We start from the raw sequence: 24,399 nt of genomic DNA on the forward strand, positions 1-24,399 counted from the left end.
GAACAATGCGGTGGAGAGGGAGCTAATGTGAGACTTGGAAGACACACATTCAAGTTCTTGCTCTGCCATGGATGCCCTGGGTGACCTGGGCAAGTCATTTAGCCTCTCTGTGCCTTAGTTCTCCAGCTGTACAAGGAGAGTAATAACACTGCCTTGCCTTCCATGGGAATTGGGAGGATAAATACATTTAAGAGTATGAGGTGCTCTGACACTACAGTGATGGGGGCCAGATAAGCACTTTGGACAAATACAAAGCTGAGTGCTAGATTGCTCTCTTACAATGGCTCCTGCTGAAGGGACTTCTGTGTTTCGAGCATCCCTCTCTGGTGCAATTCACTGCTGTGCAGCAGGCCCGAGGCCCTCAGAAGCCCTGGTCATCCCATGTGGAAATATTTCCTCTGGTAAAGGATATGGAGACAGCAGCTATCTTAGCGGGCTGATTGGGATACAGCTTCAGGCAGGGGCACAGTGCGGCAGCTGGCGTGACTTCCAGCTCCCCGGTGAAGCCAGTTTCAGCAACTTCGTGGGGAATCAGGAGACGGACAGTCCTGCCCAGCACAGGGTGGATTTTGTCACAAAGCAAGTTAGCTCCACAGGACACCAACCGGTCCACAACCCTATGTGGGACAGAAATAAACAAAAGGAAACAAGAACAGAGGCACTGCTGCAACAGACCAGATCAATAACCCATCTACGCTGTTATCTGATCTCTAGTCTTCACCAGACAAGGAGCAATGATCCAGCTGTTATTACTGATTTTACACTGGCACCTGTATTGTTCAGGGCTCCCGTTGTGCCAGGTGCTGTGCAGGTTCCTGTACCAAGACCAGGCACCCCATCACATTGGGTGCTGCACAGATCCTGACCAAGATTAGCAGGATCTGCATAGCACCTGGCATAATAGGGCCCATATTAATTTGGGGTGGGTCCAGCACCCGGTACAAGGGGAGGCCCCAATCTCAGGCAGAGTCTGTGCAGCACCCAGCACTAATGAGGGGGCCCAATCTCATTTGGGCCTCTGGAATGATGCTGTAACAAATAACTGCCATCTGAGCTGCATCCCCTCTGAGGAAGATGGATTGCGACAGCAAGCCTCCTCCCATTCCTGCAGGCAGAACAGTGCACACTCCTTAAAAGGCATTTGGCTTATAATGTGAATCCAATCTGGCTGCTTTCGCAGGAGGCTGTGTTCCACTACAGTCCCTGCAGGCAGGGAGGCAACTGCTTCCCATAACCCACCTGGTTTGGGCAGAGCATGCAGGGCTCTGGTTTGGGCATGGACAGGTCTGGGGCTCTGAGCATAAAAACACTTACACCCATGAGCCCTTAGACATCAGTAGGCCTCACATGGGTAAAGCTAAGCATGTACTGCATTATAAACTGGCCTGCAGGAATGGAAGCCATTCACAATCATAACAACATCTTTATTGAACCCATAATAAGCAGACAAACAATACAACCGATGCTATAATTCATACATACCACTAGGTGGCAAACGTCATATATGTACTAACTAGACAATAGCACTTGGTCAAAATCTTGTTGATGGAATTGTTTTCTGTTGAAACATGCAGTTTAGTTGAAATCAAAATGTTTTTGCAGCAGCGTGTCAATTTCAATGATATTTTTATGGTATTCTCCTGTCATTCCAACAACAAAACCTTTTCTTTCAATACAGTAAAAATGTGTGATTTTGACTTTATTGTTTTGATTCATTTTGTTTGACTATTACATTAAAATATTAAATACATTAATTTTAAAATAATACAAAAGTCTAAACAAAATGAATCAAAGCAATAAAGTCAAAATGACATACCTTATCAGAATGAAACTCTGACATTATAAAATGAAGCAATTTGACATGATGCAAACAGAACTTGCTGACGGTCCTGATTCAGAAGTTTTCTTTCATGGGAAGTTTTAACATTTCAGCTTCTCATTCAGATTTGGAGTGAGTTTCTCTCCAGAAATGTCTCCATTTCACATGGAACAGAAATTCTGGCTTCTGACCAGCTCTCTTCCTGTGTGAACACACATACACACATAGATATTGCTTTTTACACACAACTTCTGTAATATGCATAGGTGTTTTCAGGATGGGGCCCAGCAGTCAGCAAAGGACTTAAGCAAGTGCTTAACTTTAAGTGTGTGCATAAGTCCCATTGACCATAATAGGATTTAAGCACATATTTAAGTGCTTTGCTAAATTGGGGCTTCCAGTAGAGGGAGAGCATTACCTTAGTAGCTGGCTAGATGGCGCTAGAGCATAGTAGGTATAGCATAAAAATAGACTAACCTTCTGTAACTGCTGTTCTTCCAGATATCTTGCACATGTCCATTCCACTCTAGGTGGAAGCACAGTCCTTGGAAATTTTTTCTCTCAGTGGTATCCATTGGGGTGGCTCAAGTACCCTCTGCTGTCATGCACTTATAGCGCTGGTATAAAGCACCCAGCCGATCCTGCACCCCCTCAGTGCCTTCTTTCCAGAAAACTCCGATGTAGAAGTGCAGGAGGGTGGGTCGTGGAATGGGCATATGTAACACATCCTGAAGAACAACAGTTACGGAAGGTTAGTAACTGTTTTTTCTTCTTAGTTCAAGTGATTGCACATGTGCTGCCACTCTAGGTGACTCCCAAGCAGTTGAATAGGTGGAGGGATCAGCGTGCATGGACACACTGACTGCAGAACAGCTTGACCAAATTTGGCATTATCTCTGGACTGTTGAGTGATAGGAGGAGAACATGTGCACCGATGATGAGGTCGCTACTTCACAAATGTCTTGAATAGGGATCCATCTAGGAATGCTGCTAAGGTTGATTTGCAACCTTGTGGAATGAGTAGTCAAGTTAGCTGATGGCGAAACACCTACTTGATCATAACAAGGGCGAATACATGAAGTAATCCAGGATGAAATTGTCTGTGAAGAGACTGGGAGACCCTTCATCCTGTCAGCTACAGCTATGAACAGTTGAGTGCACTTTCAGAATGGTTTAGTCCTTTCTATGTAGAAAGTTAGGACTATCTAACGTCCAATGAGTGATGGCATTGTTCATTCCTATTTGCATGTGGCTTCGGGTAGAAAACAGGTTGGTAGACTGCCTGATTGCTATGAAATTGCAAAATCACTTTTGGGAGGAAACTGGGCTGAGGATGTAAATACACCTTATCTTTAAAGAATGTGTATGGAGGCTCTGATGTGAGGGCACAGAGCTCTAAGACTGAAGAGTAGGTTACTCACCCTTGTGCAGTAACTGAGGTTCTTTGAGATGGTTGTCTCTGTGGATGCTCCACTTTAGGTGTCCATACGCCCTGAGCGTGAGATTGGAGATTTACATTAGCAGTGTCCGGTTGAGTTGCACATGTGCTGTCGCCACCTTGTGCTGTTTTTGGTGGTTACATAGTGCCATGCAACCAACCGTCTCTCTGTTCCTTCTCTAGTGCGGTGCCATCTCTAGTGCGGTGCGTATTTCATTATATTTTTATAACTCCAAAATAGAGGGGAGGAGGGAGGGTAATGGAGCACCCACAGGGAAAACCATTTTGAAGAACCTCAATTACTGCACAAGGTGAGTAACCTTCTTTGAGAAGTGTCTCTGTGGGTGCTCCACTTTAGATGACTGTTGCACAGTGCCCCTCACTGGAAGGGAGGAGCTTCAGAGTTGTGCTCTGTATGGTTGATAAGACTGTGAGTCCAAATAGGGCATCTGAGGATGATTGCTGTTCTATAGCATAGTGTTTTGAAAACGTGTAGGTAGATGCCCAAGTGGCTGTTTTACAAATGTCCGAAATGGATACACTGTTGAGGAAGGCCATGGATGTTGACTGCTATTTGTGGAATGTGTGCAGGTCCCTTTTGAGGCCTGTCATTGAGGTTTTTGGTTACAGAAGTGAATAGATCCTGATATCCACTTGGATAGTCTCTGGCCTGGTCTACACTGCCGGAGGCATCGACGGGAGATATGCAAGTTATGTATTAAGACTTGCGTATCTCCCGTCAACTTACTAACTTTCACTTACTGCAGCATCTTCACTGCACTGCGTTGACAGGAAACACCCTCTGGTCGACGCAGCGTTTCTCTTTTTGAGGGGTGGGGTGGATTTACTGTGTTGGCTGGAGAGCACTTCCAGGATCGATTGTGCGGGTCTCCATTGCATCGATTCGTGGAGCCCAACGCAGCGGAATCAGTGTAGACATACCCTCTGTTTTGAGATAGTCTCTCCCTTTGATATCTCTGTTGTAGAGATAAAGAGTCTAGGTGATTTTCTAAAACATTTTGTTCTATCTAGGTAGAAGGATAGTGCTCTTATGACATTGAGAGTGTGGAACATGGCTTCTCTCTTATCCGCGTGAGGTTTTGGGAAAAATGCAGGTAATTGAATGGGTTCATTTAAGTGAAAGGATGATGCAACTTTGGGTAGAAATTTTGGATGTGGTCTCAGGGTGACCTTGACTTTAAAGAAAATTGTGTACGGAGGTTAAGCCATTAGTGAACCCAGTTCTCCTACTCTTCTAGATGATGTGATAGCAGTGAGAAAGGCAACCTTCATGGAAAGATGTAGCAAGGAGCACATGGCAAGTGGTTCAAAGGGGGTTCCATGAGTTTGTGTAAAACCAAGTTAAGGTCCCACATTGGAATTGGGGTTTTGGTCTCTGAGTAGGTGTTTCTGATGCCCTTGAGGAATCGTTGCGTTAGTGGGTGGGTGAATATGGTGGTCCTGTCCACCTTATCATGGAACACTGTAATAGCTGCTCAGTCTACTTTTAATGGAACTTGTGGCAAGTCCCTGTTTTTTTAGTTCCAATATGTATTCTAGTAATTGTGGTAACTGGGAGGAATTTGAAATACGTTGTTTGTTGTGGCATCATGTGCAGAATCTTTTCCATTTGTGGATGTATGTCTTTTTTGTGTTTGGTCTTCTGATATTTAATAGGATGTCTTTTACCTCATCTGAGCAGGCTATTTCGCTTTCTGTGAGCCATGAAGTAACCATGCGTTGAGGTGCAGGACCGTCAGGTTGAGATGATGGATGTGTCCTGCATCCTGAGAGAGGAGATGAGATATTTGAGGGATGCTTCTTGGTGGACACACTGCCATTTGTGAAAGGTAAGGAAACCAGGTTTGTCTGGGCAACGTAGGAGCTATCGGGACGATTCCTGATTTTGTGAATGGACCGGGCTAATAGTGGTATGAGTGGAAATGCGTATATTAGGGGTGTGTCCCACTTGATGAATAGAGCATCACCTAAGGAGTTTGGACCCAGTCCTGCTCTGGAGCAGAATTGTGGGCACTTGGTGTTTTGTACTTGTACTGTTGCAAACAGGTATATTGTAGGGAATCCCCATTGGCTGAATATCGTGTTAAGGACTCCGGGTCCATTTCCCATTCATGGCTTTGCTCATTGCATCCGCTGTTGTGTTCTGGCAGCCTGGAAGGTATGATGCCGTTATGTAGATGTTGTGGCTGATGCACCAGTTCCAGAGATGTACTGCTTTTCTGCATAGGGAGAGCGATCTTGCACCCCCTTGGCAGTTTATGTAAAACATGCATGTCATATTGTCCGTTTGAATCCTGATTGATTTAAAGGGAATGGAGTAACCAGTCTCTATAATTTCCAGAATCCATCTGTATGCTGTGATGTTTTTCCAGACCTGTTGGAACGATGACAGTTGGTCTCCAAATGTGTGGAGATTATATGTGTTTCCAGTGGTAGCATTTTGGGCTGTCTCATGTTCTTGACCACACCTTCAAAATTGTTGTCTAGATGTGGATTGCTGAGGTGTCGAAGATTGGTTTGGCATTTGGCGTCTCCTGATTTGATGTTGTTTATGCCTCTGGCCATACTGCCTGTGAGGTTGTGCATATGGTGGGCAGAATCTTTTGAGTATAAAACCTTCCTTGTTTCTTTTTATTTGCAGATGTGTAAATTCCTAATGATTTTAGTATTGCCCATGAGTCTTTGAGGGTGTGAAGAGACTTGTCTGTTTTTAACACGAACAACTTTGGGCCTTTGAATGGCAGGTCCTCCACTGTCAAGTCCTCCACTGTCAACTGTACCTCTTTGGGAAAACCTGAAAGATGAAGCCATGATGCCTGACATATGACTATTGATGTGGCCATGGAACGTGCAGCTGTGTCAGCGGAGTCAAGTGAGGCCTGCAATGCAATGGGGGTGATGAGGCAGCCCTCAGTGATGTTGGCCCTGAATTGATTTTTTTTGTCTTCTGGCAAGTTATCAATAAAATCCACCAGTTTGGAAAAGATTGTGTGAGTGTATTTCAGTAAAAGAGCCTCATAATTGGCTATTCAGAATTGTAATATTGCGGAAGAGTATGCCTTGCGGCTGAAGAGGTCTAATCCCTTCCAGTCCTTATCATATGGGGTTGTCCTGCTATGGTGTTGTTTCTCCCTCTGATTTACTGTCTTCACTACTAAAGAGTTTGGTGTCGGGTGTGAGAACAAGAATTCACTGCCTTTGAAGGGGACATAATATTTTTTGTCTGACCTCTTGCACGAAGGGGGTGCTGTTGCGGTTATCTGCCATATCATCTTGGCTGGTTCCATGATGGCTTCATTAATGGGCAATGCTATCTTGGAAGAGGAAGCAGTCTGAAGTATGTCGCACAATTTGTGTCATGACTCAAGTACCTCTTCAAGGGATATGTCGAGAGCCCGTGACACCTTTTTGAAGAGGTCCTGGAATTGCTTGAAGTCATCCCCTGTGGTAGTGGGCATTATGGTTTCATCCGGGGAAGATGATGACAAATCCAGTGGAGAGGAATCTTCATGATCAGAGACTTCCTCAGTGTCTTCAACTACTTCCTCTTGTAGTTCTGAGGGAACTGGTGCAGTTATTATTGGAGAGTCTAGTTCCTTAGATCTTGGTGGCTTAGGGTCTTTGGATGTTGAGCCCTGTCCATGGTCCAGGAATCCCAATATTGCCATTGGGGTGGGAATGGTATGGTGAGGGCATGCATGGATGCCCATGCCAAATGGGTGCTCGAGACGTGGTGTGATAAGATGGCCCTGGTCTGGATGAATGAGTGGGGGAGGAGTGACAAGGTGAGTATATTTGTCCTTCCTCCTCATCATCGCTGGATAGTGGAGGACAGAGCTGGGTGGTGTGATGATGCGGCTCAGTACCAAGTGCGATGGAGTGACATCAATATCAAAGAGAGGGGACTCGGGAGTTGCTGAGACTATCAGACATCTCTGTCTCAGAAACTGTTGCAGTACCGGGAGGGACAGTATCGCTGTTGGTGTAGATGGTGGTACTGATGTAGTTGTTGTCAGTGCTGAGGGTTTTGTTGGTACCATAGGTGGTGCCATCAACTGCCGTACAGTTAAGGTACTCGGTGCTGAGTGTCTTTTCGGCTCTGTGGGTACTGAGGCTGTGGGCTTCTCCTTGCCCTTAGTGCTCTTCTCAGAGCTTGCCCTCTTAGGGTCTTTCGCTGTCTGGGTACTGGCGGTACCTGATGGTCCCGGAATCTCAGAGTCCCAAGAGCTTGGTACCAAAGATACCAATGAAGTTTCCATGGCCAAGGAACACTTTTTCTTGGTCAGTTCCCTCTGAGGTGAAGCTGAGGAGCTTTTTTGTAGTCTTTTTCAGCACAGGCTCTTTGGTAGGCATTTTGGTGGCTAGCCCTGTATCAGAGACTGCCGATGGTGACCGTTGGCCAGGAGGGGGTCTTGGCTCAGATTCCGATGCGGGTCTCAGTGATTTCTCCATCATTAGGAGTTTTAGTTGAAGGTCTCTAGCCTTCCTTGCTCTCGCCTTTAAGTTGGGGCAATATGAGCACTTCTGGGGAATATATGATACACCCAGGCAACGGACCCACTGAACGTGACCATCTGAAAGTGGAATGGAGAGCCTGCAGGTCAGGCACCGCTTGAACCCTGGAGAACCAGGCATGTCAGGGTTTTGGGATTTTGTTTTTGTTTTTTTGTGGAAGCAAGTCCTTGAACTTCTGCCCAGAGTCCCACATGTTAAAATCATACTTGTCAAGCAGTGCCTGATGGTTTTCAATCCTGAGTTGTAACCCCTCAATAGAGTAAACTTTCCTATCAAACAAATCTAATTTCTTTGAGACATTTGATTTTGGGGTGGCACCCGATGACTCTGTTTCTCTCTCATTGATACCACCAGGGATCCCAGGGGCTGGGTGTAAAGGAACTTCTGACCCTGGGCAGGAACAAAGTATTTTCACTTGGCCCTTTTTGACCTGGGCGGTAGGGATGCAGGGGTCTGCCACAAGGTCCATAATGGCCTCATTGAGAGGCAGGGCTACAGGCCCACGGCAGCTAAAAAGGTCAATTAAGCTATGGGAGGACTTTCACTGCCTCCACCTGTATGCCGAGATTTAAGGCTACCCTCTTCAACAACTGTTGGTGAGCCTTATAGTCATCTGGAGAAGGCGACATGCCTCCTCCTGAGACTGCCTCGTCGGGGGAGGAGGGGACGGCCAGCACTGGCTGTGGAAGCTCTTCCTCCCTTTCTGCCTCTGCAGGATTCCGCTGAGCCTAGTCTTGCAATGTGGTACGGGGCTCGATACCGGAGTCTGGACCCGGTGCTGCCCGATGAGATGATGTCGCTCCCCCATTTCTGAGGCCACCAAATAGGAGCGCCTGGAACAAGTCCTGGAAACTGGGAGAAACACCCACAGGTTCCAAAAGGGCCACTGAACCGGCATAGGTCCCCAGTGACCTCCTGGCCATGCACTCAATGGTACTCCTGTGCCCAGATTCACGGAAGGGTAGAACTGCCTGGGGGGGTAGCAGGAATGACTCTTCAGATGGGAGGAGTGAAACTCGACCTCCGACTCTCTGTCCAGTGACCACAGTGGTGCAGTTCCCGCTAGTGGCGGAGACTGGTGCCAAGATGGAGATGTCTGCACCGAGACAAGCACAGCCAGTTTCCCTTTTGATGGTACTGAAGGGCAGGTGCTGAACGCTGACCAGAACCAATGGGCTCCCTCCTGACTGCTGGCACTGATAACACCAACTCTTGTACTGCCGGGATACTGGTATCAACAGCAAGAGGTGGTCTCTGGCAGCGTTGGTGCTGCTCTGTGCCGCAGATGTAGACAGCTCATCTGGAACTGGAGTCAGCGGTGCCTGTGCAGGTGCCAGTGTCAATGGTGTTGACTTCTGCGGTACTGAGACAGAGGTGTGCTCTGATTTAGATCGCACTCTACTCTACAGGCCATCTTCAGTGCTGGGGATTGTCCCCTCTCGGCTGATTGCTTCTTGTGCCTTTTCCTAGGCGTTGGCAATGGGTGCTGCAACTCCGGTACGGTAGGAGCAGAACTCCTTACCAACGCTGAAGCACTCAGTGCCGAGCCCAACCGGGCTGGCTCAGATGGAGGTCTCAGCGCCGCCTCCCTGAGCAAAATCTTCAACCTGGCCTCCCAGTCCTTCTTCGTGCAAGGCTTAAAGTCTCTGCAGGTCTGGCAACCGTTCCCAACGTGAGCTTCTCCCAGGCACTTCAGGCAGCTTGAGTGCGGGTCATCTTGTTGCAGGAAGCTCAGGGCTTAAATCCGGCAACCAGGGCATGCCTCAGCATTGGGGAACAGACCAAACTCCACTAAGACACCAAGTTACAGAACGTCACTAAACCTGACCACAACTAAGTATGTACAGATACAAGAGCTGAGCGAGCTTGCCAGAGCAAGGATAGCAGTTCCAGCAACCGTCACGGGCAGCAAGAAGGAACTAAGGGGGCACGGGATCAGCTGGGCACTTTATACTGGCGCTATAAGTGCATGGCAGCAGAGGGCGCTTGAGCTGCCCCGACAGGTACCACTGAGTGAAAACATTTCCAGCGACTGTGCTCAGGGTGTGCACACACCTAGAGTGGAATGCACACGTGCACAGTCGAAGAAGAACTAACATTCCTCTGTTCCCAGTCCTTTCGAACTCAGTACTTTTCCAGTGAGGTAACCTGGGCGTCTGTGAGGTTTTGTGGTTAGCTGATTAAAGCACACAGCTCTTTAGCTTCCAGCCAGGGCTCAGGCTCCTGACCTGTGGTGCTGCTGGTTTACTTGCTGATTTAACCCTCTCTTTGCCTGGTCTTCACTCCTAACTCTGCCCATGGTGGAAGCTCATCGATTTTAAAGGCAATAGGGAGCCCATTAGATAATCTAGGCTGAGCCCCTGCGTCCCAACTCCCATGGGCCATAACTTGCAGCTGAGCTAGAGAGTATCATGGACAGAGATGCCCACTGTGGATTTAGAGACTCCACAAGATGGAGAATTCACCACACTGCAAGGCCATCTGTATGGTGATAGCAACCCCGCTCCACTGTGCACCCAGGCAGTGGCCAATGGAAAAGAACACAGCTTTGTTCCCTTTCTGGAGATTGCTTCTCCCTAATGTATACATTATGATTATTTATTATTTGTATTACCATAGCACCTAGGAGTCCCCATCATGGACCAGGATGCCATTGCGTTTATAAATACACAACAGAGATGATCCATGCCCCCAAAGAGTTTAGAATCTAAATACAGAAGGAATAACACTTCTTGTGTGTGTGTGTATCTTCACATTAGAAATTCAGGTCTTGTCTGAGGCAGTGTGGTCTAGTGGTGAGGGCACTGAACTGAGATTCAGGACAGCTGGGTTGTTTCTAGCTCAGGCACTGACCTGCTGTGTGATCTGACCCTGGATAAGTCTCTTCCCATCTCTGCCCTCTGCTTTTCCTCATATGCTGTGACTCTATATGTAGGGACTGTCTCACACCATGTGCATGTGCAGTGCCAGGTATCACAGGATCCCCGATCTCCATCAGTATCCAGCACAATGGGTGCCCGGATCTTGGTAGGATCTTGGCTGGGACCTGTAAGTGCTACTGTAATAATAACAGTTTTTCCAGGAAACCTCTCTGGACAAATGTAGAACTTGTAGGATGATGACACTAGAAATATTATCATTTAAACCATTATTGGTTTTATGGCAGCACCTGGAGCTCTGAATCAAGATCGAGACAGAGTCCAGTCAATAACTAGTATGTCAATTGACGTAACACAGCACTCGGGCTATTTGAAAGACTCAGAGGTTTGAAGGCCAAAAAGGCCTGTAGTGCAGTCCAACCTCCTATATATCCTGGGTCACAGAACCCCACCCAGTGATTCCTGCATCCAGCCCAGATCTGGTGGCTGAGCTACAGTGGAGCTTTCAGAAAGACATCTAGTCTTGATAAACAATTCACTCTGTCTGTAGGTCAGGTTTCCCAATGGTTAATTTCCTTCCCTGTTAAAAATGTGCACCTCATTCCAGCCTTTGGAACTTATTCTGCCTTTGTCTCTGAGGTCTGCTACCAGAAATCATCTCCCTAGGTTGGTATTTATAGGCTGTGATCAAGTTGTCTCTTACCTTACATAGTGTCTCCGGTCAGTAAGGAGCTTTATTCCATTCAGTACACACATACTCTCTCTCTTCTCTCCACTAAAGAGTAGAAATTAAAAAGACAGGATTTTAACCCAGTAACCTTCAAGTATCACCAAATAATTTTTAAATACGGCAACTCACTCAGCTTTTCCCACCCTTATCTCAGGGCTTGTCTACACTCGCAGTTACACCGGCAAAACTTTGTCACTCTGGGGTGTGAAACCCGCCCCCACACCAAGCGATGTAACTTTTGCTGGCATAAGCATGAGTGTAGCCATGTTATGTCAGTGGAGAGAGCTCTCCCGCCGACATAATAAAACCACCTCAACGAGTGGCAGCCACTATGTCGGCGGAGAGCATCTCCCGCCGACATAGCGCTGTCCACACTCACATTTATGCCAGAAAAACTTATATCGCTCCGGGGGTGGGTTTTTTCACACCCCAGAATGACAAAGTTTTGCCGGCATAACCGCGAGTGTAGACAAGCCCTCAGAAAGGAAACAAAGATGAGAAAATTCTATCATAATGGCTGGTCTAGGGAAGGGAGAACAGGCGCTTCTGTTCTCTCTGTCTCATGATACAGGGACAAGGGGACATTTGGTGAGAGTGAAAGGTGGGAGATTCAAACCAATAAAAGGAAATCCTTTTTCACACGTGTGATCAGCCTGTGGGATTCACTGCCACTGGATTGTGCTGCGGCTAAGAACTGAGCGCGATTCAAACAGGGATCAGATGCTTATAACGAGATCAAGAATATACCCAGTACACATTGTAAGGGAGAAAGAATGCCTGCTTACTTTGCAAAACTGTGGTTCTTCCAGATGTTTAGTCCATGTTGACTCTGCTTATGGTGCATTGACGCACATGCGACACATATGCACCATGAGCAGGATCCACACGGACACAGACTTAGAGAAGGTCAACAATTTTGGCAGGGATATTTAAACCTCCTCTCTCAGAGTTTAAGCCAATCTCTAACTACTAGAGATCAAGGTGAGACAAGGCCTGGTTTATACTTAAAATTTACGAGAGTTCTGTGGCACTTTAAAGACTAACAAATTTAATTTTTGTAGGCAAAATTTTGCCTACAAAAATTAAATTTGTTAGTCTTTAAAGTGCCACAGAACTCTCATTGTTTTTGCTGTATACAGACTAACACGGCTACCCCTCTGGAACTTAAAATTTAGGTCAATATAGCTATGTCATTCAGGGCTGCAAAAAATCCACCACTCTGAGCAATGTAGCTATGCTGACCTGAGCCCCAGTGTAGACACAGCTAGGTCAATGGAAGAATGCTCCTGTCAATCTAGCTACTGTTGCTTTGGGAGGTGGTGTTCCTACACTAATCCCCCTATGGCGATGCAGCTATGCCGTTATAGTCGCCGTAGTGTAGACATGGCCCAGCTGTTTGGGGGCAAATTGTCCCACATGTGCCTACTGTGCATTTCTTGCACCTTCCTCGAAACATTGCCTGGCTTGTCCTGCCCACGCATAGTCACTATAGCTAGACCTTCCTCTGAAGCATCGGGCGTTGGGCACTTAGAGACAGGATACTGGACTACATGACCTGGCAATGCCTATGTGCCTATGAGTGCTGGCCTGCATGAAGTGCCCAAGTAGCCCAGTCTCGTAAATGCTCCACCACCTGTCACACGGGCATGCCAATCACTCGCTTACTCACCAGTACGTCTCCGCAGACACAGCGCCATTCACGTTCACGCAGTAATGGAATCTGATCTGCAAATTAACAAGGTAACAGGAGAGTCAGCACGTCATGCTGGGCATTGCGCAGACCCCAGCCGATACTGGGGGACCCCGCTAGGCCGGCCTCTGCACAGACCAGAATTGAGATCAGGTCCCCCCATTGTGCCTGGTGACACAAAGACCTGAGTGAGATTAGGACCCCTATTGTGCTAGCCACTGCTCTGCCCACTTACTGACTGGCATGGTAAGCACCGACAAGGCTGAGTGCTCCCCAGCTGGGTGGGCTCCAGCAATATGAGTAGCCTACACAGGGGAGCAAAAGCATTCCTTAGGCACCCTTGCTGCCCTGTGTGGGCATGTGGAACCCTGCATGTCTTAGACCTGATCCAAGCAGGGCCAGACCACATGGCAGGCAGCCTATTGTGTACCCTCCACTTCCCATTTTCTTCTTGCAGCCCTGTGGAGGGGTTTGAGTCTGCTATGTCCTTTTGGCACTAGGAACTGGATCCTTCAGCTCAAAAAGCCGTGGTTCAGTTCTTGCTTGCAAAGCACAAGGTGCAGGATTCAATTCCTGCTGCTGCGAGCCCATCTGAGGAAGCCCAAGAGATCTGCGTTTGAGGGGAGAAGAGCCAGGACAAGGTTGGTGCAGTCACAGAAACTGGCATACATCCCTGTGCAAAAGAGGAGTCTAGCACAGAGGCCCAGTGAATGGACTGTAGTCTGGGGAAAGGGAAGGGGATAATGATGGGCTATAACACAAGCTTGTAGGAGAATTCATTCCGACAGAGTAATGAACAACAATTAAACCAGCCATGGAACAGGGAAACCAGCTGAAATGACAAAGCCAAAGGGGCGTTGCCCAACAGACAGGCAGTGGGGCAAGTTCACTGTGGGAATAATTGTGTGGGAGCTGATGGAGCTGTACCAACGAATGTAAATTTGCCCAGGGATTACACATATGCTATAAAGAGCAATTAAAACAGGCCCTGTTTGCCAGGTGTGGAGGGAAGGGAGCTTTAAACCGCAGCTGCTCTACCTGTACTCTGAGGCTGTATAGCTCAACCCCTGGAAGTTAGAGTAGTTTCAGGGCTGCTCTGCTTCCCAGAATACCCATTGTACAATGAGGTCCAGTTACATTCCCACTGCTCGGGGGGTCGGGCCAAAAGTAAGCCCTTATGCCAACTAGGGGAGCCCTTTGCACAGGTCAGAGGGGGCTTTCAGGGGAATGTTTCTCCCCACAGCAGCGCAAAGGGGCTTTAGTGTCATTGCAAACCAGAGTGCCAGCATTGAAAGGTGGCGTTACCTTTGGGTGCACCATGCTGATCTTATGCATGAGCTGTTTTATTGCCAGACAGTCCATCATCAGAACCCCAGGCCTTTCATGGAGCTGAGGATAAAACAAAGAAGCTGCTTTTCCATGCCCTAAAATACAACCGTGGCTTTGACTGCTTCTTGCAAGGTTGCGGCAAAACCGCTAGGGATAGAAACAGGAGCACTGCACGGGGGGACCGAAATGAGAGGGACGTCACCATTAGCGGGCAAAATAAGCTTCCTAATTAATAAAAGGGCTCAATTCTCCCCTGAGTCTGAGCTCTGTGGGACCAAGCCAGCACAGAGTCAGGCAACCATAATCAGCTTCTTGATCCAGAGTCAGCCCAGCTCCAGCATCAGTTAGAGCAACCAAGAGAACAGATCTAACATATACCAGTGAGGAGTCAGCATAATTTCATTCAATTCCATCGTGTCTATAGCCTGCCCCCAATGCCAGGGTTGGCTGGCGCGGCGACTGCTTGGTTTATGTTGACAGAGTTATGGCCAGAATCTAGCCAATTGAATGAAGCTGGATCAGGAACAAGCATCTGGCTCTAAGTCTTGATTTCAGTGTCTTCAAGAGCAGTCGAAGCTGTGCTAGAGCCATGTACATGTGGGTCAGTGCTCTCAGATGGGTGCCTGAAGTGGGGCACCCATGGCCTTATTTCTGTGCACCCCCAATTCCTACTGATGACAGCAGGGGCTGGGAGCACTGACTGCCACAGGAAATCAGTCTGCTCCATTTATATTTAGGGACCTAAATAAATGGCCTAGATTCCAGAACAGCTGAGCTCCAGTGCCTTGTGACTCTGGAGCTGCTGGTTGTGGGGCGTATCATAGGGGTCCCAGTTCCAGTCTTAGCACCATTGTCACACATTCATCAGCCGAGATTACCTCCACTAGAAAGTGGTTATTTGCTTCAGGAAAGATATCATTTGTACTATGGTAACACCTCGAGGGCCCAGCTGAGATCGGCAGCCCACTGTGCCGGGCACTGAAGATAATCCCAAATGAGATAGTTGTTGGGGAGTGTGCGGTGCCCGGCACGATGGGAGCCCTGATCTCAATCAGAGTGTGTGCAGCGCCCGGCATGAAAGGACTTCAGTCCTGGTTGAGGTCTGTAGGTGTTACCTTAATACAAATAATTGGCTCGTCTTTAATCTCTGGGGGCCCAATCCTGCAGGGTGTGACGTGCTATCAACTTCCACAGGAGTCAAGCCAAGGGTATTCGGCGTCTCCCAGGAGGCATACAGCACCTGGCAAGGTCAGGCGCCACTTTGGGTGCAAATAGGATACTTGGAAGTGACTGAGAAGTTGACAAGTGAGCAGGAAAGTCAAACCTTGAAGGCCAGCTGGAGTGGGGTAGAATTCAGGGGCTCGTGGCTACATCCACCGGCTGTCCGAGTCCTGGTCCAGGGCACAGAGAGCTCAGCCAGCATCCCGTCCATTTCTGCACAAGGGAGAGATTTTGGGTCAGATGTGCCAGAACAAACTAGTTCAATCTAACGCTCCATGCTACCGAAACCAATTAAAAGTACTGGCTCCCACAGAGGCACAGTGGTGCCTTTGTGAGTAGGGCATGAGCCAGGACTCCTGGGTTCTATTCCCAGCTGTCACTATCTTCCTGTGTTACCTTGGGCAAGTCTTTGCTCCTCTTAGTCCTTCTCTTTGCCCTCATGCCCTGTGTCGGTTCAGCCTGTGAGCCTGTCTCTCGCTAGATGACTGTACAAGGACTCCATTGTGCTGAGAGCTCCACAGACGCACAGTGACAGACAGTCCTTGCCTGGAAGAGCTTGCAAGCTAAGTAGACACATGATGGGAGGGGACACAGAGACATTGAGAAGGGAATGGGCTTGCCCAAGATCAAACCGCAGGCTGGGAACAGAACCTAAGTGTCCTGACGCCCAATCTTGTGCTCTATTAACACAGATCTCACTGCAGATAAATTAGGTGTAGAGACACTTTAGCTTTAGGGCACAAGCTCTAAATCAGGGTTTCTCAACCCATAGGTCATGACATGAAATCGAGTCACCAGAACGCATCAAAGGGTTGTAGCACTAGCTAGGCTCAATTCCACGCACTGTGCATTGTGACTTGATGCACGGGGTCACAGCCCTGCTCAGGTTGGCCCAGCCACTACTCCATCATAAAGACGGGGAGGCCGGCTGCCTGGGTCCAATTTAAGTGAGAGGCGCTGCAATCCCATGCACCAAGTCGCAATGCTGTTCACACAAATTTGGGTGGCCAGACCAAGCCTGGGCCCCCAATATACCCCTACCCCAAAGAGGGCAACTCCTCATCTGTCATATCACTCATTCTGGCCCACCAGCTCCCCAGATCTTCCTTCAGTGCGCCCCCAGTCCCTTCTGCCCCCAAATCCCCCTACCCTATTACCCCCATGCGCTGTGCCCAGGCCCCCAAGAACCCCCAACTTCTTCCTCACTACACCCCCAGGCTCCCTCAATCTCACCAGTTCATCTCCAGGCCCCCAAATTCCCCACACCCTCTGCTCTCCATGGGCTGTGAGAAGATAGTATATGTTTCGGGGAGGTCTCAGCTCACCACCCCTCCCCCCAGTTGCCAGTGAAGGTGGTTCCCCAGCTATTCAACTGGCTGGAACAACTGGAATCTGAGGTCCAAGTCATTCCCTGCATGGACCCCTGTGGGGCATCTTGTGGGGGGTCTGGGTCATGACAGGCCACAAAGTTTTACAAATGGGTCTTTGAGCTCAGAAAGGTTGAGAACCAGTGCTCTAGGTGATTAAACGTTTCCTATGGTCAGGTGACTCCAGAATAGCCCATCCCACAGTTCTCACTCCATACCCTGAAGCATGTGATAGGGTGCCACAAAGACATTACACCCAAAGGACCTTGATCTGATCCAATCTGGCAGCCTCATTCTCCCTTCTGTAATGCTCCCATTGAGTGTGAAAAGCCATCATTTCACCAGCAAGGAAGGGTTTAATTCCCACTGAGGGCTCTTGAATTAGCCGAACAAGATTCGATGGCTGGGAGCTGCAGACAGCAGAACTCAAAGTAGAAAGGACCATATTTTTAACAGGGAGGAGGATCAGCCACTGGAACAGCTTCCCCAGAATCCACCATGGAAACCTATTTTTTTTTTTTTTTTTTACCTTTCCAGATCTGCTCATTGAGGATTTTAGAGCAAAAATTTCCTGCTGCAGCAACTGTAGGAAGAAAATACAAGGCAAGTGTTAAACCCAAGAGACTAACACAGACACAGCAGAGCCCTCGTGTTTCACTCTACTCACTAGTTGTCGTGCACTGGAGCTGACTTGTGCCATGGCTAGACTCACTGAGATCAATGGAAACCAGCACTATCCCTTCCAGGACTAATCCTTTCAGCTGCCTCTCTTCCTCATTCTTTAAGCGAATGATGAGATATTCTAAAATCTGAAATGATAGGAACCGTGAAAAAGGGACCAGCCCCTCCTGGGAAAGCACGAGAGCAGGGAACCAACCCCAGCAAACTGCAGCTTGTCTCTGAAAAGCGACAAAGCCAAAACGCCCATCAAGGTGCCAGAGTCAGAGTGGCTGAACATAGGGATATAGGGCTGGCCGAGGCACTGTATTGAAAAGTGTGTTAAAATTGTGATCTATCACTCTAAACTTTTAGAGGGTTTCCTGGTCTTGCTTGCAGACAAGGGACTCTGTAGGGAAGCGTATTAATTACTGCAGTGGCTGATGTCCACATGACCCTCCTTGAAGGAGAGCTTCCACCGACCTAAGAGGGGCAGTGTGGGGAGCTGGTAGCCCCATCCCTCAGCTCTGCTGGCAGCTCCCTGCTGGAGGCCTGGCTGCCCCCCACCTCCCCGTTCCCCACTGGGAGCCAGGGGAAGCCACCCGGGGCTTCTCCCTGGGAGCGGAGTCCATCCGCTCAGCTCTCCAGCCCAGCAGGGAGCAGGTTGGCTCTAGAAGCCCAGCTTTCTTGTCAATTTGGAGCCATGAAATTGACAAGAATGACAGCCAACAGCCGATGTAAGGGACGCAGTGTCTTCACTGACACTCTGTCACCCTAACTACACAGACATAAGCCCTACACCTCTCGTTGAGGGAGTTATATCAGTGGCAGGAGCATTCTGTGTACACAGTCACTGTTTTTGTTGACAAAAGCTGACTTTTGTTGACAAAACTCTGTAGTGTAGACCCGCCCTGAGTCAGTTCTGCTACAAGCTAGGTGAGGTGAATTGTGCCTCTCCGTTTTAGGGTGCAGCCTGCTTTGTCTGTCCCTGTATTTGGGATCTTCTCTGTTATTGTTCTGAACTCTAAGAAATAGCATAGTGTGATGCAGCCTTCCAGCAAGAGTATTTATGTTTTTGTCTAACTTCTCTGTGTGTGTGCTTGGAACATAACAGCAGGGAGCTCCTGGGTCACTGAGTCCAGTCCCCTGATAACATAGGCAACTCTGGCCCAGAATCCTGGTCATAAACTTCTCAAGCTCCATCTTAGAACTAACCAGGTTGTTTGCCCCACTCCTCCTGTTAGAAGACAGTTCCAGACCCCCCACTCCTCTGCTGGTTAGAAACCTTCTTCTCTTCCTCAGCCGACACTGATTCCTGGCCAGTTTATCTTCATTTGTTCTTGTGCCAACACTGTCCTTGAGCTTCAGCAGCTCTTTTCCCTCCCCGCAATGTATTCATGCAATCAGACCCCCTCTCCTCATTCATTTTGCCAGGCTAGACAAGACCAGCTCTTTTAAGTTTCCTTTTGTAAGACAGGCTCTCCGTGCCTCTGATCAGTCAGCCATGCGGAGCTGAGTGACCATGGCTACTTGTCTCACTGTAGCACCTCCAAGCCCCCCTGGAGAGTAGAGCCCAGTTGTGCTAGGCGCTGCACATTAAGGTCCTGCGTGCACACAAAAGTTGCCCTGCTTTAACTCTCTTGATCTAGTTAAAGCATTAAACCTACCTAGTGTGGATGCAGCCAGCCCAGGGTAAATGTGTTTGTACCAATATAGCTCGTGAGGAGAATAAGCTAGAACAAGACAAGATACCTTTATCCCAGCATAACTGAATCACACTATGCTAGTAAAAAATCCCACCCCTAACCAAAACAATTATACTAATACAATAAATGTACGTGTAGAGCAGGACTACAGGCCAAGCCCCCAAGAGCTCAGTCTAAATAGATGCAGTCTGGGAGGGGAAACTGGGGCACCAAGAAGGGAAGGAATTTGCCGCATGTCAGTGGCAGAGCTGGGAATAGAACCCAGGAGTCCTGACTTCCAACTACCTGTTCTAACTCACTAGATCCTCTCCTCCTCCCTTCCAGAACCAAGAACTGAACCAGGAATCCTGACGCCCAGCCTTCCCCTATGACCACTAGACCCTACTCCTTTCCCAGAACTGGAATAGATCCCAGGAGTCCTGACTCCTGGCTTCGCCTATTCTAACCTACTGAAGTCCCCCTTCCCTGCCTAGGCCCCAGACTAGAACCCAGGAGTCCTGGTTGCCTGTCTCTCTGTGCCCTAGCCAGAGGGTCATGCTGCCTCTTGCTCTTGACTCTCAACACTTTATTCCTTCACAGCACATCTCTTGTTCCCCTTTGATGCTAGCTCCACATGTAGGGTTGTAAACCCTTTGGAGTAGGGGCATGCCCCACCCGTGGCACTATAGACCAATGCTGCATGCCCATAATCCTGCAGCTGGATCTAGGAAATCAGCCAAACACCAATCCATGCTGGGCTGGAAAGGGGAGAAAGTCCTTATTAACAAATAAAAGTTCTCTGTCACACAATAAGCAGCTGGGGGGGAAATACAGGCAAAGCTCATTGATTAGAAGTCTCCTTTCTTCCCCTGCCCCCCATCCCAGACTCTACTGCTGCCTAATCCCCTGCAGCAGGATGGAAAGTGGATTAAGATCTCTCATGGCAGGTCCCCCCTCTGCCAGTGTCACAAACAATCTCCCTCTTTGGGAAGATGTCACAGCCAGCAGGAGGTTGCAAAACACCCACTTCGATTCGACTAGATCTGCTGTATTAACCCCTTGGCAACTGGCTTATCCTGGAAGGGCCAGTTCTTGAGCCTTTAATCACAGAAGGGCATAAGGTTTGAGTTGTGGGGGGCCACACAGGATTAGGGTGAAGGCCTGGAGTTTGGGGATCTGTGCTGGGAGGAAGGAGTCCATCTTAGCTGGCACTGTGCTGGGGTAATACTATGGCAGAGTTCATGTGATCATGGTGGTCTCAGTAATTAGAACAACCTCCTTCTTACCCACTGTTGTAGCGGGAAGATCTGGTGCTTCCTATCCTGGGTTCAATCCCTGCTGGCGACCTCTAAGAGGCCACAGTTTCCTTCCCCCCCTCAACCTCCACTGGGCCCTCTCTCTCATCCCCCCTGCGACAACCTCTTAGGCTGCCACTCCTGTGACAACATTCCTACTGATGTCAACAGAGCCAAAGAAAAGGATGTTCCAGGCGTGAATCCATGCAGAGAAGTGGGAAGGCAGCTTTACAGCCACGGATCTGTTGACATCTTCTCTAGGCCTTACTACAGAGAAGGGCTGGGAACTCAGAAAGGGATCTCCCTCTGCTCAGTGAGGAGAAAGACAGACAGCAGCTGTTTCCTTGGCTCTCAGGGTGGGCATGTAATAAACTGTGGTTACGTGTATATAGACACCGCAGTGATTGGACCCAGATGCTCAGTCCCAAAAGCAAAGGCTCCCTGGAACTAGCTCAGCCAGCTCCAAACAGGCTATTCCAGTTGCTGCTTGAGGCACAAGTGCAAACATATGCTGAGTCAGTGCAGCGTGTGTATCCTCAAGCTGATGGCACAGGGATCCATAGACCCTAGGAGAGAGAACACGGTGCTAGCAGCCTATTGCTACAGCCCCACTCATGATGGTATCTCAACCATTAACGGATTTGATCTTCTCTCACCCTTGGGAGGCAGGAAGATATACTCTCCAGTTTACAGATGGGGGAAGCAAGGTACAAAGGTCTTGCCCAAGGTCGCATACGGAATCCACAGCTAAGTCAGGAACTGAACTCAGACTTAAGCCAGTGTGCTACTTACTGTATGCCCTTCCTAAGTGCAGAGGCACCCCCTCTGCCATAGGCATCCAACTCCGTATAACACTGCCAGCCTACACAGCAGGATTCCATAGGTTGCAGGTACTTGCTAAAGCCCTGGATAGTCCATGAAAAGCATCAATCCTACTCTCAACCCTCAAAGGCCCATCCAGCATGAATACACACATGCACATGCACACACACAGTTATTAATGCAGGAAACGTATACCTCACTTTCATGATTCTGCATCTCTGATGCTCATAACTTACAAAAGCACAAGCAAAAGAAAACTATGGGCTCTAATTATTTCAGGAAAGAAGCATGGACCAGTGCCTCAGGCACAGGACTAGGACTTAGGAGACACCAGGGTTACCCCAGCTCTGCCACTGACCTTGGGCGAATTCCCACTTGATTCCTGTTTCCTCTCCCCTCTGTTATCCTTCTAGACTGTAAGCTCTTTGAGATAAGGTCTCTCTCTTACTATGTAGTTGTACAATGCCTAGCCCAGTGACGTCCTGATCTCAGCTGGGACTTCTAGGAGCTACTGTCACATTAGAAATAATAAACTGGGGGGGGGGGGTGTTTCCTATGTCCCTTGTTATTCTGCAGAGCTGTTGCACCAGCACAGTCCTCTATTCTGAAAGCTGCCACCTCTACATCAGCCTCAGGAGGAGCATTATGATCTGTCCAGGCCTTTGTAATATTTGTTTTACTAATGATCTTGGGTGCTTCAATGTTTGACATGCTGAGCTTAAGACACCTGATTTTTCAGAAAGCCCTGAGCACTTGTCTAGATGTCTAAAGTAGTTCTATGGCTCCATCACCGCAGTATCTGAACACATCACCCTCTCTAGTGTGTTTATCTGCACATCCCCCAAGCAGCAAGGCAGGGCTATTATCCCCATTGCACAGATGGTTGACTACAAATCAGTGAGATGAAGTAACATGCCCAAGATCACACAGAAAGTCTGTGGCAAAGCATGGAATTAAGTCTTGGTCTCCCAAGTCCAGGCTAGTGCCCTGACCACAGGGCCATTCTCTTTCTTGGACTAGCCACCTGCCCTCTGAAAACCTGTTTCATCTGTGTCTAATTGGGCACCCCAAAATCATTATACCCTCCTAAAAATCTCAGCCTGTATTCTCATCTCGCACAGCCTAGGTGCAGCTCTCTGGTCCCAGCCTGCTGAATTATTTCCCCTGCAGAACCAACTAAATATTCCAAGGTCTATAAATGCTTTTGCATTTCAAAAATACAGCTAGTTCTCTCCAATTGGGCTGAAGATGGGAAGAAATCATGTTTTCCCATCAAAAGTCACATCGCTGTCTCATCTCTGAGACCACAAAAGGGATCTGTCAGCAGAATCAAAACTATGAGCACTGCAGTCTGGGAATCTTGTTTGTTGCTGCCTTTCTTACTAGGATGCTAGAATCACATTCTTGTCTATACACAGATCACGTCTATTTAGGATTAACCACTAGGACTGACTGATTTTAGATGGAAAGAGCTCACTAGGGTGGTGGGTAGCAGGCTCAACCCATGTTGGAGTTCCCAGCTTTACCCTCAATTACTTTTCAATATTGCTTCTCCAGAAAAGAGTGGGTGCCATGCACTACCCGAGATCAATGCCAAGTGGGCAAGATCAGAGCCATAGTTTGAGCCTCAGGTATGTGGAAAAAACGTATGAATCATAGGGTTTTGATACCACATGATTTTTATGGGGGGACTTCATGTCAGAAACCCCTCATTCATATGACCCCAAATTTGAACCACTAACCATATCCCAGGTGCTCACAAGGCACAGCAAATTTCAAGACAATCCAAATAAACATGTGGATTTTAAAGCACTTAGAAAAGTTGTCTGCTTTCAAAAGAGACCAACAAAAAATCCCCCAAAGTAGCCAGTGAGTATATAGTGTCCAGCCTGGCCTGGCCGAAGCGGTCAGGAAGGGTCAACGAGCCATGTTATGGTCACCATCAAGGCCAGTCAGCCAGAGGTTGATGGTGCAGTAAAGCAGGGCATGTTTCAGAAGTAGGGTGATGAATTTAGGTGGCAACAGCAGAGAGGTTGGTAACATGGCCATGTAGAGCCGGCGCTAGGCGTAAGCCGCCTAAGGAATTGCTTAGGGCCCTGGGCAGCTCAAGGGGGCCATCTATTTGCTTTTTATTATAAGAACTTTCCTGCTTTAGTGTGGGAGCCCCAAATATTCCTGCCTAGCACCCCCAATGGGCTAGCACCAGCTCTAGCAGCAGGGGGGTGATGTGTGAGTGTGGGGGTAACGCCTCGCTGGGGTGATGGAGATGTGTGTGTGGGGGAGCCCTTGCTGGGGGGTGCAGGTTGAGGTTCAGTGGTGGGGGAGGAGTGGGGGACCCCGAAAGGCCTTCCTAGAGCCTAATGCCAGAGAAGATACCCCACCCCCAGCCCGTGCAGAGAGGGCAGGGGTCAGTGCTGTGCTGGATGGCAGCGGGGAGGGGGAGGCCACACCAGGGACCTGTCCTCACAGCCAGTGGGAGAAACGCCTCCACCCCCTGGCACCTTCCTCACACCCCGTCCCCCCCACTGACATCACTGACCCTCTGGTGCCTCAACTGACCCCCCCTGCACCCAGCAACGCAACTGACCCCCCGCGCCCCCGAATGACCCCCTCGTCTCAGCCCCACACCACCCTCCACCCCCTTGCGCGCCACCCACCGTGCGCGTGACCGCTCCCTCCATTACAACGCCGTCGCCGTCTCGCCCTGGTAACGCTCGTTCCCGCCCAAGGGAGCTGCGGGAGCGCGCGTCGACCGTCTGCTTCCCCGCGGGAGCGCGCGCCGACCGCCCTCTGCCTGCCCCCGTCACTCAGCCTCCGACTCGCCTCGCGGCCCCCCCCGCCCCGCCCTCCGATCCAGCCATCCAGGTCTGACCCTCCAAATCCAGAGACAGCCCCCCAGACCCCACCCCCACACCTGACCCCAGTCAGCCC

The 24,399-nt window shown here is 48.9% G+C and overlaps 1 protein-coding gene across 1 annotated transcript; it reads right to left on the reverse strand.

Moving 5' to 3' along the window:
- Nucleotides 1–361: 361 nt before the first annotated feature.
- TOP6BL (TOP6B like initiator of meiotic double strand breaks) lies at nt 362–24,159 on the reverse strand. Its single transcript, XM_067544407.1, has 8 exons — nt 24,126–24,159; nt 17,677–17,818; nt 17,539–17,592; nt 15,746–15,855; nt 14,398–14,481; nt 13,072–13,127; nt 11,376–11,447; nt 362–617 (listed from the first exon to the last, which is right to left on the reverse strand). Exons 1-8 carry the CDS (start codon nt 24,147–24,149, stop codon nt 362–364), a joined length of 798 nt encoding a protein of 265 aa, XP_067400508.1. The 5' UTR covers nt 24,150–24,159.
- Between the last annotated feature and the right edge of the window lie 240 nt (nt 24,160–24,399).

This window comes from Emydura macquarii, unplaced genomic scaffold (assembly GCF_026122565.2).
Source record: "Emydura macquarii macquarii isolate MOO-44397 ecotype Brisbane River unplaced genomic scaffold, CSIRO-AGI_Emac_v2 contig_968, whole genome shotgun sequence".
Taxonomy (NCBI): Eukaryota; Metazoa; Chordata; order Testudines; family Chelidae; genus Emydura; species Emydura macquarii.

Excerpts from the sequence above, each read along its gene's own strand:
- TOP6BL (XM_067544407.1), bottom strand. The coding sequence starts at position 24,149 with ATGGAGGGAGCGGTCACGCGCACG. Across the intron at positions 13,128-14,397 it reads TCAGCATGGTGCACCCAAAG|ATCAGATTCCATTACTGCGT; the intron begins GTAACGCCACCT and ends GTTAATTTGCAG. Across the intron at positions 618-11,375 it reads GACCGGAGACACTATGTAAG|GGTTGTGGACCGGTTGGTGT; the intron begins GTAAGAGACAAC and ends TGTCCCACATAG.